At 46.2% G+C, this 15752-nt stretch overlaps 1 protein-coding gene across 5 annotated transcripts in view; it reads left to right on the top strand.

Moving 5' to 3' along the window:
- Positions 1-14143, top strand: part of HMBOX1 (homeobox containing 1) — a 152627-nt gene extending 138484 nt beyond the window's left edge. For all 5 annotated transcript variants that reach the window (XM_023515583.1, XM_023515586.1, XM_023515582.1 and 2 more), the window contains one exon: positions 1342-14143. In XM_023515583.1, coding sequence (XP_023371351.1) covers positions 1342-1479 — 138 coding nt within the window. In that variant the 3' untranslated portion in view covers positions 1480-14143. The remainder of the gene's footprint in view (positions 1-1341) is intronic.
- Positions 14144-15752: the final 1609 nt, after the last annotated feature.

Genomic DNA, 15752 nt, shown 5'->3' with positions numbered 1-15752 from the left:
TCCTGTCGTAAATGCAATACCTGCATGACTCTCACCTCGCCCTGATTTACTCTGCATTGCTTGGGGGGAACTGTATTTAATTGTAGCCACTGCATGGAATAATTTAGTAACTAAAACTGGGGGAGTTTCTCCTCTCCACAGGTGTTGACAGATTTCATTAGAATTTATGTAGGATTTAAATTTCATTTCCATTTGAAATATGCAGAGAATGGATGGTTCCTTCCCCTAGACCTCAGCAAGACAATTCCTGTTCCTTGCTGTCTATACCGTTTCCTTGCCTCTGGGCAGTAGGGTCCTCATGGAGTCCACTGGGTGCTCTCTTCTCCCAGCAGCTGTTTATCAGCTTGAGTACAGATTCTCCAAGAGCATATGGTTCCCTTTTTAAAATCTAATAACTAATCTGTGGAAATCAAAATGAAACTGATACCCACACTTATCACTTTTTTCTCTTTTAGGACTCGTAAGTCATAGCCCATGTTTTACTTAGATAAGGGTCTCTAAGTCCTTCTAGTTGGAAACATTCCTATTATTTTTCAATCTACTGGTATTAGATGGATCATTTCCATCTTTTTTCACAGATGCCCTGAGGGCGGCACATCCATGCTTTTTTTTCCCCCTAAGGGACCTACCCTTTCCAAAGCTGATTCCAGGTTCCCCTAAAGATAATATTATAGTTGAGAAACATACCCCTAATTTGTAAGACAGAGCATCCTGTGAGGGGAGGAGCCCTCACACTGCCTCCAGGGAAGATGCCCACGAGGTCCCCTTGCTCAGCTACCTGCAGCAGGAGAGCCCCACACCCTGCTCCACAGCCATTTCTAACAATGACACTTTTGTCTTTTATTTTTATTTGTAAGATGTCAGTGTCTCTAGTTGTAAGTTTTGTCTAGTTCTACATTTCAGTAGAGCAATAGCATGAATTCTAATAATCTGTAGGAGTGCGAGCCTAGAAGGTACTGGCTCCCTAGCACGGCCCATGGTGATTAGTGCCATGTTTGTTACAAACAGAAGGACCCAAAAGATCGGTCTTGTACTTATCACTCCAGGTCTGATCGTCTTCACCAGCAGTCTTTCCAATGGAATGAATGAAATTCTCAGCCAGGAAAAACACTTTTAGTGCTTTTTATTTGTTGGATCATAAAAACATCAATGGAGAAAGTTGGACCTACATCCATTCAGTGTCTACTTAAATACAACTCACCTTTATCATGAGACCTTCCCCCACTGTTTCATTCTTTCCCTCGAATGTTCAGCCTCCCCTTGCCCCGGCATGCCCCTCTGTGAACTAGAGAATTGTACCAATCCCCCAATAACATTCATTTCTTATTTCTGCACATCTAGGATGACAGCACGAGCCATAGTGACCACCAAGACCCCATCTCTTTAGCTGTGGAAATGGCAGCAGTCAACCACACTATCTTGGCATTGGCCCGACAAGGAGCCAACGAGATCAAGACAGAGGCCCTGGATGATGACTGATGAGGGAGGTTAAACACGACGAGTTAACTTAGTTTAGATGTAGCACCTTAGCAGACTTTCCTCGGTCCTTAACATGTGTTCTTACAGTATAACTTGCAGTTTCTTGTATGTCAGGTAGCCGTTAGGGTCTTGTTCTGTGAAGATGGCATGGTGCCCTCAGCCTTTGCATATACTCTCTCAGTATTGATTCCCAGTAAATAATAACCAACCAACCAACCTTCCCTCTCCCAGCCCCTGAGGCTAGAAAATCCTGCTGCTCCGTCTTAGCATTCCAAGAAAGTGCTTCCAGGTATCTAGATAGCCCTCAGTTCTCAAATATTAGGCTATGTGTAAAACCTCGGGTGCGTAGATTCACGTAACACTAGTCTGTACCTCCTTGTCCTTCCCTAAGGCTGACAGGAAGCAAGCTGAGGTAGAGTCACAGGCATGACAGACCCCCTTGGGGAGTATCCACAGAGTCACAGGAACACTAGCATCCCCACCTCGGCGTGAGGATAATTGATTTCCAGCTGCAATAAGCCGTGCCTCCTTACAGTCACACCGTGGCTAGATCACACTTCTCTGGGTGCTGTGCTAAGAATGTCAATGGAGAAACTCCTCCTCAGATTTTGGTGGTTGTTAACATGCCTGACACAGACATCCTTTCCTCTCACAAGCTGTGTGACTTAGTAGATGAAATACTGCCTTCTGCCTTTGGGACCATAATTAAAAACAAAACAAAAAAGACAAAAAAAAAAATTAAAAAAAAAAAAAACCCAGCTTGAGAGCATTGGAAAAAACTATGAGCTGAATGTCTAATGGATGCGAAGTCCAGTTCTCAGAACCACTGTACATTCCACGGCACAGTTCCCAGTGCCTGTCTGGAACGTTCTGGAGGTCCTCATGGAAGTTGCTTTGCCTCCTGTCGGTGTTCCTTTTCCCTGCTACCAAAAACAGTCTTTCAAGGATGGAGCAAAAGTCAAAAATAGTGAAATACAGTCTTTTATCCATTAACTGAAGCCCCCTCGTTCTGAGAGGCTGATAGAGGACTGCACTGGGGTCGTGCTGACTGTCACAGATGCAAATACTTGCCTAAATAGGAGCAGAAAAAAGCAGGGGACATTGGCCACTTACGTGGTGGCTGTGTGAGACATGACAGGATGTGACTGCTTTGGTGTTCTCTTTACTCTGTCCTTGTAGAGATGTGAAAAGCTATTGCTACAGGCAATTTATTTAATAATTGGAAGCCATATTGATAATGGATGTGGTAATATTTGTAAAGTTTAATCTACTTTAAGCGGCAGTAACTAATGGAATTTTTTTCCTTGATCACATATGTAGCACTTTTGTTACTTTTTAAAGATATTTATATTTGATAAATCTTTTTTTCATTTTGAGAACTCAAAATACCAAACAGTGAACTTGCGTTATAGAGTAACCCTGTGATCACCTTGTCATCTCGTAGCAAAGTGATGAAGTATTCATGCATCAGAGAAAATTACATCTGCTGGCCTTGTATGAAATGATCTCTTGGCATCCCGATTAGATGACACACAGTCACTGTGGGTAAAGGAAACAGCCTTCCCTGGAGCAGCACAGGGTGCATCTGAAAGAGGCGCACTGCTGTCTGCTTGCTGCCTCGTTCCGCCTCTCCTTTCAGGGTGTAACGAAGCCTCGTTTCAAGGGGAGCATGGGGCTGGCTAGTAAGTGGGGTTTCTGTCTTTTTGTCCATTACCTGAAAACAGTTACTAAAATGGAAGGTGCCATTTTCTTACCTCTTCATCCCTCCTCCTCTACCAAATGTATTCAACTTCAAACTATCGAGAGCGAGACTGAGACTGACCTCCCTCCCTTGGTCTTCCCTTTCTCATTTGTGACGTACTGAATATCTGCCAGTTGTTGACTGGGCTCCCACCAGGTAAGGCACATGCTGACTCCATACTCTCCTCATCTGTTAGTCCTGCTCCCGTAGTGTGGGGAAGAGTCTTTGAGAAGGCATGAGTGTGCCGTCTCATACATGTCTGTGACTTCAAAGAACTACATGCAGGAATTGGTCCTGCTCTTGTCCATAGATTTCAGGGGGGGGAAATGTAATACTTTTTCCAGCTTCCAAGAATTGAAGTAAAATAGAGCAGTCATCTGTTTTACTGTATTACTTGAACCAACAAATTCAAGAGTAGCATTTGTTATTCTCAGGAATGACCCCATCCTCTCTCCTGCGCCCCTGCTCATATTCTGTCTTGGTTTATTTGACTTATTTCAGTTAGGAAATTGTGATATCTTTCTTTCATTTTGTTTAGAAGAAATATAACATTTTATCTTTCTATTTTGGTAGAATTTTCTCTTTTTCTTGGTTGAATCAGAACAAGGAGAGGAACAAAGTGCACTCTGACAAGCCACATCCATGATTGATTGTAAGGAGATTATTATAATTGACGGCTTCTCTGGGATAGGATTGCTAGTATTGTTTGTTCTTGCTGGTCTTTTTAAGGGACAGACTCAAACTGTTAAGACAGCTGCCGTTTCTAAAGAAATTCAGTGATTGGCATAGAAGAGCTAAAAGGTTTCATTGTTTTAAGACCTTTAAGGAAGAAAAAAAGCCTTCAGCGAATAAAAGGAGTTCACATCCTCCAAGAGCAGTACCAGGCCCTAACTGCCAAAGTGGTGAAACTCAGAGCATGTTTCCACCAATGGAAGACAGCCTTGTGTCGGACTCGGGGAACAGGCGGAAGAGTCTTTCACCCACGATTCTTGTCATCTGAGAAGACTGGTGGCCTACTCTGAAGACCCCACTGCCTTACGTGTTAACTTGCTTTTTCACCAAGGGTAAGACTTTACTTTTGTTTGGTCTAGATTTAAACCTACCATCAGTTTTTTTCTGTTTTTGTTACCAGGGTCAATTCTGCTATCTCTTCCTGACCTCTTTAGTTCTTGTAATGGCATATGGCGCTGCCACTGTTAACATTTCTAATATCTTTGGACAGTAAATTAAGCTTTTCCAGGTTTTAGAGGTAGTTTTAAAATAGAAATGCTAAACTGCTCTATTCCTGAAGAGGAACGAGCCAGGCTCTCGACAGATCGCCTGCTGTCTTCTGGTCTCTCTCTCCTCTCAGTTCATTCTGAACTTTAGGCCTCAAAGGGCTCCAGCTTTGTTCCTTCCTGGTTGAGGAAGAGTTTTAAGTGTCTTTTCAATATTGAGTACCGGCAACTGGCCAACAGATATTTGTGTAACTTTTTTTTTTTTTAAAGACATTTTAATTCAGTTACTGTAGTCAGGTGGATAAAGCTTCCCACCCTTTTAAAAACACCTTACAAGGGGAACTTTTAAAGATGGCTCATGTTAACGAGATGTCTGCCTATCTGTTGACAGTCCCAACATCAGGTGGAGGCCACTATGGTAGGCTCTTATCTGTACAGGCCTTCTAGGGCCATTCAGTACCAAGGAGACATCTCAGTTTATTTCAGCAAAGTTTGTAATGTTGGCGTGCCCCTTAAGGCTGGTAGATAATTATAGTTACCTTCCACCTCACAATGGGCACTAGCCGTTCAGTCGGACACCCCCCACATGCACATTCCCACGGCCCTTAGCAGAAGGGGGCAGCCCTCCCACAGGTACCCTTCATCCATCCCAGCGCAGTAGGTGTGACCACCTAAAAAGGCTTGAGGAAAATCAATACTGAAATATGAATTTAGTATTATACTACTTCCTGGTATATTTATGATGACTGTTCAGTAATCAGCACCTCCTGTGGGTCGATATCCAGTTTTATTTTTACCTCAAAGGGACTAACTATGAACAATCAGTTTCATTTCACCCTGACTGGCCTTTGTCTTTAAGGAATGCTGGCTTTAGAAATTTTCCCCTTCAATACCATCAGGTACCAGCTATAAATACGCTCTTATTTAAATCAGGAATCTCCAGGCTCTTCTTGTCTGTCAACAGCTCCCGCCATCTTCCTCTGTCCTTGTCTTGAGTTGACTTCTTGATGAGTTTGTTTTTATGCTGTAACACCAGGCAGTAGGTGGGTGTGGTCCACCTTGTAACACAAACACTCCCTCCCGTCTTGACCACCTACATCCTCTCCCCCGCAACTGTGGAAATAGCCCCTTTTCACAAATGATCCCCTGCCCCATCATTAAAATGTGAACTTTCAGTCCATATTCTCTTTTATCTTGAGAAAGGTTGGGTTAGAAGCAGTCTTCCTGTCTAACTCGGGGCTCTGCCTTTTAAAATGCTTTTTGTCTTTTGTTGTTCTGAGAACACCCAGAGCATTTTCTCCCCAGTGAGTCTCAACAGATTCTTAGGCAATAATTTTCCTCATTGTTGGTGATCTTAACAGTCTTGACCCTTCATGTTGTGCATTGGTTTCTGTGTTAATTTGTGTGATTTAAATCTTATGTCAGAGTGTGCTGACGGTTTGTCATTGTGTTGTGATTATTAGTGATGCTTTACTACTGTATTCACTGGGGCTGTGTTGAGACCAGCCAAATCCATTTATAGCTTTACTGAGCCAGATTTATTTTTCAAGATTTCCCAAGTGAAAGTTGGGCACCTTGTCTTTGGGGGAGGGTGTGGGAGTGGATGCACTGGGGCAGGGGTGGGAATTACACGTGCAAAGCATTCCCTTTTTCATGTACTCTTTTGAATAGCAAGGAAGTTTACTCAGGATTTGGGGATCAAGTTGTCAGCCATACCGAATTTGACAAACTGAGCTGCATGCCCTGAAAGCCCTCTCTTTTCTTCCCCTCCACATTATCTGACTGACATTACCAGGAGAACCCTCTTTGTCCAAAGCAAAGGTATCTCTACCTAATAAGAGTGGATGACTGTCCTGCAGAGGCACCTGTGACCGCCAGGTCGTCTCTGAGGGTTTCACAGCAGCATCTGTCAGAACAGGGCCCCTGTCTTCTGTAGCGTGGTCCCTTGGTTTCAAACAAGACTATCACTTAAGAAAGATGCCCTTACCCCTCGCAGAGAACTACCATACTAAGTTGGTAGGAAAGGCTTCTGGTTATAGAAACTGCCTCTGACAAATAGTTATGTTTGGGAAAGGCTGTTCTCAAAGTGATGAGCTGCTGCTCTTGCAAGGCCAGTGGTTGACTCACTTTTCTCTGAAATGCAACTTTGTTCATATCTGTGTACTTCCAGTAGCTAGAAGCTTGTAAATGGAAAAGTTTCCATATTAGCTTCATTATTCTTTCTGGGGAGGGATGAGAAAAAGCAGCAAAAAGAAATCTAATGATCAACAAATCCTGTCTCCTATAACACTGGTTTTCTTTTGTGCTCAAGAGGTTAAGAAATAGAGAAGAGAGTCTAGGAGAATTGGCTGTACCCCCTTTCTTCTTGTTGACAGAGTAGGTGCCTTGGGGTCACACACATGCGTATCTCAACTTTGCTATCGTTCCTCCTGTGGCATTGGGGCAGAACTAGATCTAGTTGACCCGTTCAAGTGAAAGTTGACTATTGTTTTTACACTGTTTAGTTGACAGTACACACGTGCACGTTCTCCCCACATTATCTCACTGCCCAGCACCGTCACCACCCAGAGGCTGCATCTACAGGGGCAGCTTTCCCTTCTCTCCTGTGCCTGTTTATGGGGCAGAGTGTAGACTGGTTGGCCCCAGTTGGGGTGCAGCAGGCGGCACGTGGACACCAGCTTGGCTCACACTCGGAAGTCTCAGGACGCTGGCTCCCTTGACTCCATTTTCATTTTCTTTTAAATAAGAGCGGCTCTAGACAGCCATAATTAACTCTCAGATTCACATTGGTGCGCTGTGATCAAATGAAGGTTTGGCTGAATCTTTTCAAATTGTAACCATGGTAATTGAGGGGGGTGGCACAGAATGAATATATAAAAATATAATGGCAATTGTTCTGAATGACTGAGTGTCCTCCTGACATGTAATTAGCTGTTTTAGCAGGATGCAGATTGGCATGGTCATAATTAAAAGGATTTCTGTCCTTTATGTGATTGGAAATGGTAGAGCTCCCCTCCCCTGTTCTCTTTTAGCACTAATGCTCCCGAGAACATTTGGAACAGCAACTTGGTAAACTAAAATAATGACATGGTACTCATGTTCTCCCCTAAGTAAAAGAGAAGGATTTGGAGTTATTTCAGCTTGAAAATGGAAGCTTTGATTATTGTTCCCATTTGACTCCTAAATTTTTGGAAGCCTTGATCACAGCCCGTTTCAACCTGCTCTATCTTTGGCAGAAACCCCAGTCAGAATCCTAAACGTGGTGAACCTGTGAAGGCCTCTCCCTCCCACCAGCTCCCAGCTCGGAGACCTTGCTAACATAACTTGAGGACAGTTGCTGCTTATTGAGCCCCTTCCTTGGTGGCCTGATCTTTCCATTGGCATCACTGTCAGGAAGTATTTACCAGACAGGAGTTTGCAGAGTTGGGTAGGGCTTTCCCACCTCACACTTAGCAGTTGCCAGCCGCCTCCTGGCAGGTGCCTTGCCAGGTGCCTTGCCGTCCTGAGTCTTCTCACTGTTGTGCTGTGTCAGCACATTGTCTCCCTAGCACTTCCTCAGCCTGGCTCCCTCTCCTGTGCTCCCTGTCCCATCGGGCCTCATGTGCTCTTGATACCATATGTGGTCCCGTGATAGGGTCCCTTACTCTTCTCATCCTACGGTGTCACTTTGGAGCGTTCTGCTGAGTCACCAGCTAGCCTTTCTCTAGAATATGGCTTGGGTTTTTGTCCCCATCATTCATGGAAGTCTTTATTCAATTATATAATCAAGAGTGGGTCCACGAGAACACCAGCACCCGGTATAGTGCCAAATGGCCTTTTATAAACTGTTTCAGGCCGGAACACTCCAGGATTGGTTAGTACCCACTACAAAAAATAAAGCTCTGGCTTTTTCCCGTATTTGCTGCTTCCCCAAGGACAAGTCTTCTCCTCTCCATACATCAGAAGGAGCCATGACCTGGATGGAATGCTGGTTACAGCTGTCCTCTCCCCAAGCACACACACCTAGACAATTTAGGGAAAGGTTCTTAGGCCTTCAGGGTTTGTTTTGCTCCCCTAAAATTACCTACAATGAAATGTATAGTAGTTGTGCTGGGTCAGGAAAAAAGTATTGAAAGATTCTTATTCCTGCTTCTCCTCCTGTGAGATGTCAAAGCAACCTCCTGTGTACCCACCCCTGGCACACCTGCACTCAAGAGACATGCAGTCACCGAGACTGTGTCTTAGAGAGCCTGTCAGTCTTTATGACAACGGGAATGACTTAGGGACTCATGACCCCAAAGAGCATCCCTTTTCTTCATTCCCAGCTGCTGAAAGATAACTTTCCATTTAAAATTTAGAATCTGTCTTAAGATTAGAGATTCTGAGAGCTGACTAGATGAGTCTAATTCTGTGATCTGTGAGACGTGCATTACAACAGCCAGCAGAACATTCGGCTCTGCTAACATTCCGAGAAAATAGAATTAACACCACAGTTGAAACCTCCCAACATCATCTGTCTGAGGGATCAAAGTATTAGAAATGCTACTTCAGGGAGGGTAGACTTAAAAAGAACTGGAGTTAGACATTTCCCTCCCCAGATATTTCCAGAGGCCACTTGGGTGATTCAAAAAACCCTGTACCATATATTTCTTTGCCACCAGCAGCCTCACCCCTTTCTCTAGTGAAAAGGAACCTTGTTCTCTCTCCTCTAGTAAAAATAATAAGCAGTGTTTACCCAGGAAATAAGTAATTTTTGGAAGCAAACATCAGAAATAAATTATTCTTGTAAGAACTAAAGATTTCACCTTTCTACAACATATTGCCGTAAGAGAGAGACACAGACATCCTGATGGTGCAGTGCCGCCTGCTTAGCACGTGGAGGCTCACGGACCCCACACCAAGCAACCCCCCAACCGCAGCCAGGCAGGTCTCTCAAGAATTCTACCTTGCTTTGCTTTCTTATGAGACCGCACTGGGTGGCCCCACAGTCACATTGCCACCACCTCTGACACTAGACCAGTGCTCCCATGAGGTTCTAGATCGTATCACAGGCTGAGCCCTTCCCCTCATCTCCCACCCCTGGTCAGGGACAAGAGCACAGTGAGGCTTCAAGGGAACTAGACTCTACGGCACTTCTTGCCTGCAGGTCAGTTAATAAAAGCAGAGAATATGAAAATCTTTCACACATTTTTGCTCTATTCAACTCTTCTAGTATTTTCTTAGTGCAAATTACTCTTCCATATCCTGCTATGGTAGGGGCTTGGTGTTCTGGAACTGTATGAGTGTCTGCCCTGGCTCCCCGGGCTCCCTACTTGGCCAGTGAATAGCAGTTGTGCATGGAGACAAATCCATGTTTGGGCTCAGTGTGATCCCTCGGGCACCTAGGATGCAAGGAGCTTCCTCAGGGGAGAGGCTGGTGCTCACTTAGCAGCTCAGTGACTGCTGGTCAGGGACACGGGCTCCACACTGACCTGACTCAACTGAAATTTACCTTCTCTCCTCCCCTTTCTTCTTCTCTTCTGCAAAAGTAAGGGGTTTTTATCAGGGTTGGTTTTGTCACCATCTCTCTCCTGATCTGCTCTCACGCCACAGGCCTCTTTGGAGCCTGAGAGTGAACCCCAGCTCAGGAGCCTGTGGAAGTGGTCCCCGTAACAGGCACATGGTCACATGAGGGTCTGATGAGGCTTTATTATCCAACCCCTCCCCCAAAACTTAATTTCAAGGGAAAAAGGTATATATGTCTTTCATCTTGGACTCAGTCCCGATTTTGCACCTCTGGTGGTAGCTGGGGTGCCCCTGACGTGTAGGAATGGGGGCTTTGCTTCGTTCGTCCCTGGGAAGGAATGCTCACCTGTTTTTCTGGCAGCAAGTCACAGACCTCTTGTTTCAGGGTTCTTTCTTAAGGATTTTTTCAACTTCCCATCATTTCCAGATTGAGTCTGAATTTTAGCCTTGTTTTAGGGCTTTCTTTGCTTTACTTGAACTAACAACCCAGCATAGACTCGCGAGCGTCATTTCTCCGCTTCATCCTTTCCTGGAGCTCTGAAACAGGACAGCAGAATGACACTAATGCTCTATTAACGTGAACCGCAGCACTCTGTGATAGTACAGTGGACTGCACAGAGGCGAGGGTGCTCAGCTGGGGGCTGCTGTAAGAAGCACTGTTGTTAGGATTTGCCTTGAAAACTACATTCCACTGTGTTAGAATCAGTGTACCCCTCAATCCTGCACCTCTGAAATGGGCACCACAAAACCAAAGCCAAAGTTCAAGAGGGGGTGTAGAGCGCTTTTTTCTTTCCAAGCATTAGGAGCTCTGGCAAGGCTTCATTACTGTTCTTTTCAATGTTGCCAGAAAAGCCTGAAGGGCCTCTCTGCTCCTAGTAGCTTGCTCACACTGACCAAGAGGGCAAGTTCACGTGGTGTGCATCTCCCAGCCCCACAGCGGCACCTGGAGCAAGCCTGCCTGGGCCTCCCCATGCCTGCACTTGCCCATGTCTTGCTGGGCTGCGGCGCACAGACCTGGAAAGGCCTCTGCTGGGCCCTGCCCCTAGCTGCTGCGCCATCACAATGCTGGTTTCTTATGACTCACCCTGACTGCCAGGTAGGACGCTCTCTCTGCCGAAGATGCCTCCCCTGGAAGAGCCCGCAGCCTTCTCTGATTTCCCCATGGGCTCGCCCCCCTTCCACGGCCATGGTCACGTTGGATATGCAGTACCTGTCAAGGATAAATTTTTATTTATGTTTTTTAAGTGCCTAAGCAAGTCACAGACCTCTGGAACTTGCCAGAGACTCGGCCTGTACCCTGTCCTTCTCCCCCTGCACTCAGCTCTCTCGGGTGGGCACAGGGTGGCTGCCCCTCTCCAGTGTCCCTGGCGTTCTGCAGGCAGAACCACCACAAGGGCAAGCAAGCGGGAGGGATTTCTTCACAGCCACGTCAGGCTGGCTTTGTCACTGTTCTCCAGTGTTTCTTTTTTTAGAGGTGTTTCTGTTCATGTGGTTATGGTCTTGGTTCATAGAGCAGTTTAAGAGTCTGCTTAGCTAAGTCTTAGTAGCTTCTCAGTTACGAAGACAGGAAAGCAAGACAGCCTCCGAGCAGCGTTCTATCTCTGTTAGATCCAAGAGGGCAAAGCGTCAATCATCCTTAATAAACATGCTGATTCATTTGCGATCGTGAGTCACTGGAATCCTGGCTGCACTTCTGTGTCCTCTCCCTAGAGTGGAGGGATCAGGGTGTCCGCTCACGGGGGCTCAGAAAGGCTGTCAACAGTAGGGCGTTAAGCAAGATCAAAAGTGTGTTTTTGAAAATGAATGTGAGAGTACTTGTTTGCTTCTTTTTAAAAGTAATTTAAGTCTGACCTTAATACGGGGCCTTTATTATGTGGTGGGTGTACACAGATTGTTTTGTGACCACACTATGTTCAGATCACATCACTAAGCAGCACTCAGACGATCTGTTGGTGCGTTAAAAGGTTTTGCAAAATGGAACAATCCAAACCCAGGCACTTTATTTTCATTAATAATCCAGCATTTTTGTTCAGACAGTGTAATAAGGGCATTCACATCTGACACGTGGGCAGATTTGCCAGTAGAATTTGGACAGTGCAGGGAGGTGTCTGAGGAAGGTGAGCAAAGGGGAGTGACTGCTGTGGGGGGGACAAACGTGAGGCTCTTCCACGGCACGTCAGCCACACCGGACTCTTCCAGCGCACTGTCGCTGGGTTTAGATGCTACCGAGTGTCTGTCACTTACCCTGGCTGTGACTGAGAGGAGATGAATGTACGGAGTGCAGCGAGCTAGGAGAATGCAGTGAAACGCAGTTGGAGGCAGCAGGAAGGGCCTGGTTCCTTCTCAGTTAGCTGGACTCAAACACTGTAGCAAGCAAGAGCAGAGTGCTGGGGGTTCCACTTCTGGACCACGTGTTCACTGCCAGGGTGGGAACTAGCTGGCGCAGTCAGATCTAAAATGGAAAGCAAGTGTAACGGTCAGTCAGGTCAGGTACCAAGGCATTGCCTAAAGTATTTAGCATCCACCAAATATTCGTGTCTCTGAGATGGGCGTGCGGGACCCCTGCCCGACTGGCACGGGAGCAGAGAGCGCCTCCCTGCCATGGCTGTTGTGTGTCTTGTCTTTGTTTCCCCTTGGCGTCTCCTCTGGTCTCTGTCCCCCATCTTGTGCACCATGTGTCCCTGAGGGCAAGTCACACCTGTGTCTGAGTCTGCTCTAGGTGTCCAGTCTACCTCAAGGGGTCATCATGGTCAGCTCTGTTCACATGGAATCCTCCGTCCATTGCCACACACACTGGAATGTATCCCCTGCCCTTCAATAACCCCCAACCCCATCTTTCCTGTAATCACCACAAACTCCTAGTGCAAATTGGATGCTGCTTTAAATGTGAAAACAATTGTTCAAAAGCTATAAAACCTGAATGAAAGCTAAAGCTGAATTTATAAGCCTTGTTGCATATGAGCCAAAAGTGCAAAAAGCTCTATATAATGAACTAACCTGCCACTCGTATAAATATAAATATATATAAATATATTAAAATCAGACTGTTCTACAAAATTGTGTATTTGTATTTTTGTGTACGTACAATTTTCTGCTAAGCAGAAGGAGGATGTAGTATAGGAAGCTGTGAGAAGAGATTTGGTTTAATCCTATTTCTTTGTTACTTATTTTTGTTAACATCAGATGCCTGTCTTCGTCTTATATGTGTATGACACTGTTTGGAAAGCTGCAGTATCTCTCTCCCTTAGGTCCAGAGTCCCTTAATGAAATCTGGCTTTAGAGAGTTGGCCACTCAACACAGAGAAGGTCACAGTTTGGTCCTGTACCCCGTGAGGGGACCCGGAGCTGCTTCCTGGTGGAGGAAATAGCTCCCCCCGCTTGATGCCGGTCACCGTATTTTGACTTCCCCCTGGGAAGCAAAAATCCACTTCTAGAAATCAGCTTCTAAAACAAAAGATTATGAGATCTCCCTAATACAGAGTGTCCCCCGGGTGATCTCTGAACTCTGGCCCAGAAATGAGAGATCCTGCTCCTGAGTTTGTGCAGACAGCAGCAGGGGCTCTGCCCGGCTGTGGTGCCAGCTCGTTGGCTGTCCCTGGGTTCCGTCTCCCTCAGAATAGTTGCTGCCTTTCTTCAGATCAGGTTACCAAAATGCCTCCCTCTGCTGAGCTGCTGACGCTTCATCTCCCAGGTCTCCAGCCCCAGTTACCTGGAGCATCTCAGAACCCACTTTGCCGGTGCTAATCACAAGAGGGGGTTAAAAGTGGCTGCCAGGAGTGGCCAGAAACCAACCAACTGGAGGCCAGGCCAAAAGACACGCTCCGGGTCCCCAGGGGCTGGCGGGCGTCCCGCTGCTGCCCGTCCACCTCTCAGCTCCACAGCAGTCCCTTTGCTGGGAAGCTTCTCTAAGGAGAGGGATACTGCACCTTCCCCTGTAGGACTCATATTTATAACAATGTGTAACGACTGTAGCAAAAAGCCCTTGTTTCTAGCTGTAAATGGTCAAAGAAACAAGTGCTCTATTGTATTGATTAAAATAGTTCAAATGAGTCCTGTATCATTGTATCTCCTATTCTGGATTAGTGCCTTTTGGACAGTAGACTGTTCTGTAATTAAAATGTAGTATACTGCTTTTTTGTACAGTTTTGTTTTAATAAAACTTTTTTTTAATTTGTGTTTATTTTAGTATTGTACCTATTAGAGAATAAAATGTATAACTGAACAAAGACTGGCTGGGAGTTCTTTGCATCAGAACAGTCATTGGGAGGTGCCTGATGATACCTACCCCAGGGACGGAGGTGTTCTGTTCTGAACATTAGTCCCGAGGACAGTTGGAAAGGATCACACAGTTAGATACCACTTGGCTAAGGGAGGCAGGCTGAGGTCAGCCAGCACCTGCACCCATCTGCTGCCCGTCCCAGCCTCTGCTGTTTGTCCAGATGGTACCAGGAGAGGCTGCACCTCTCAAGAGCTCCTGAGTCCCCAAAATGCCCCGTTCACTCCTCGCCTGTGCTGTCCTCCTTGCCAGGCTCCCAGTGCTTTCCACACTCACTAGACAAGAAACAAACAGCCTTCGACTCACCCGTGCTGACAGCTGAATTCCACACAACTGCACTCTTCCATTCCGGCCACACCCTGAGCCTCATTTTCTTAAAAGAGCATTCTCTCCTGGGACTTCACCTCCACCAGTAAAAAAACAAAATAAAAGCTGACACTTTCGTGATCTGGTTTTCTTTAAAGGCTTCCCTCTCACATCAATAGCCTCTGGAATCCATTAGACTTCTCAGTAAAACCCTAACAAGTCCAGGGCCCATTTTCTGTCCTCAGCATAGTAATTAGAAGAGACTTCTCAAACTTTTAAACTGCCTCTAAACCCTATGGGAATTGCCAAGTGGAGGTGGGCAGGATGGGCAGTGGGGGCAAGGGCCCACACAGAGGACATCCCTACTCTGCGCTCCTATGTGGCCCCCAGCAATTTCTACTTAACAGAGCAGCCGTGGAGCCTTCAGTTCCACACCCCACCCGAATGCCATCCATGGGGACCAGGCCTGGACATCTTGACTGTCCCTTCCCCAGGTCCTGTGTCCTCTTCCCTGCACTTTATGAGGCTGACTTCCTCAAGCACCACTGGCTGCAGTGTCCCTCCCATACACCCCCAGGGTGCCACCGGGTCACCCTGTTGTGGAACTCACCAGAATGGCTTGTTTCTGTTGGACTGCACTCTCCTTGAGGCCAGGCCCAGGATCTGTATGCAAACATTCCTCAAGTGACTGAGTGAATAAATGAATAAGTTAAACATGATGGCCACTAAAGTCCATTTCTGAGCCTGAAAAACTCAGGAACCCCACAGCGTTATGCAAACAAAAGACATCTCATTGAGTTGCAGGAGAGGAACAGCTTGAAAAATACGATCCTAGGAGCTAGATCAATTCTGCTTTGAGATTCCTGCCTCATTCAGAGCAGGGCAACTCCTGGCTGCCAAATTTCTGTCATTATTTGGCAGTGCTTATCTCTGAGAACAACTCTTCTGCACTTATGAATATAAACAAGTCCCACTAAGATGTGCCCTGATGGATGGCCACCTCCGATCAGCCCTCTGAGCGGCTGCAGCACTTGCAAGTGTATTTTGTATACAGACAAGGGCCGAGTGGATCACAGCACAGGGAAGAAAACAAAAGCCGTACGCAGGGCACAACCCAGTCTGCATCCATGTGGGAACGTACACCGGCCACTCATGTCCCTCACAGGCACTGGGCTGCGGTCCCCTCGCAGTCGGTGGGACTCCACAGGCATATCAAGGAAGCCGGGTCATCTCTCCCAGCCCAAAGGCT

The sequence above is a fragment of the Otolemur garnettii genome, unplaced genomic scaffold (assembly GCF_000181295.1).
Source record: "Otolemur garnettii isolate 467f Iridium unplaced genomic scaffold, OtoGar3 scaffold00074, whole genome shotgun sequence".
Taxonomy (NCBI): Eukaryota; Metazoa; Chordata; class Mammalia; order Primates; family Galagidae; genus Otolemur; species Otolemur garnettii.
The sequence above is the reverse complement of the archived record's forward strand: the minus strand, read 5'-3'. Positions and strand labels throughout refer to the sequence as shown.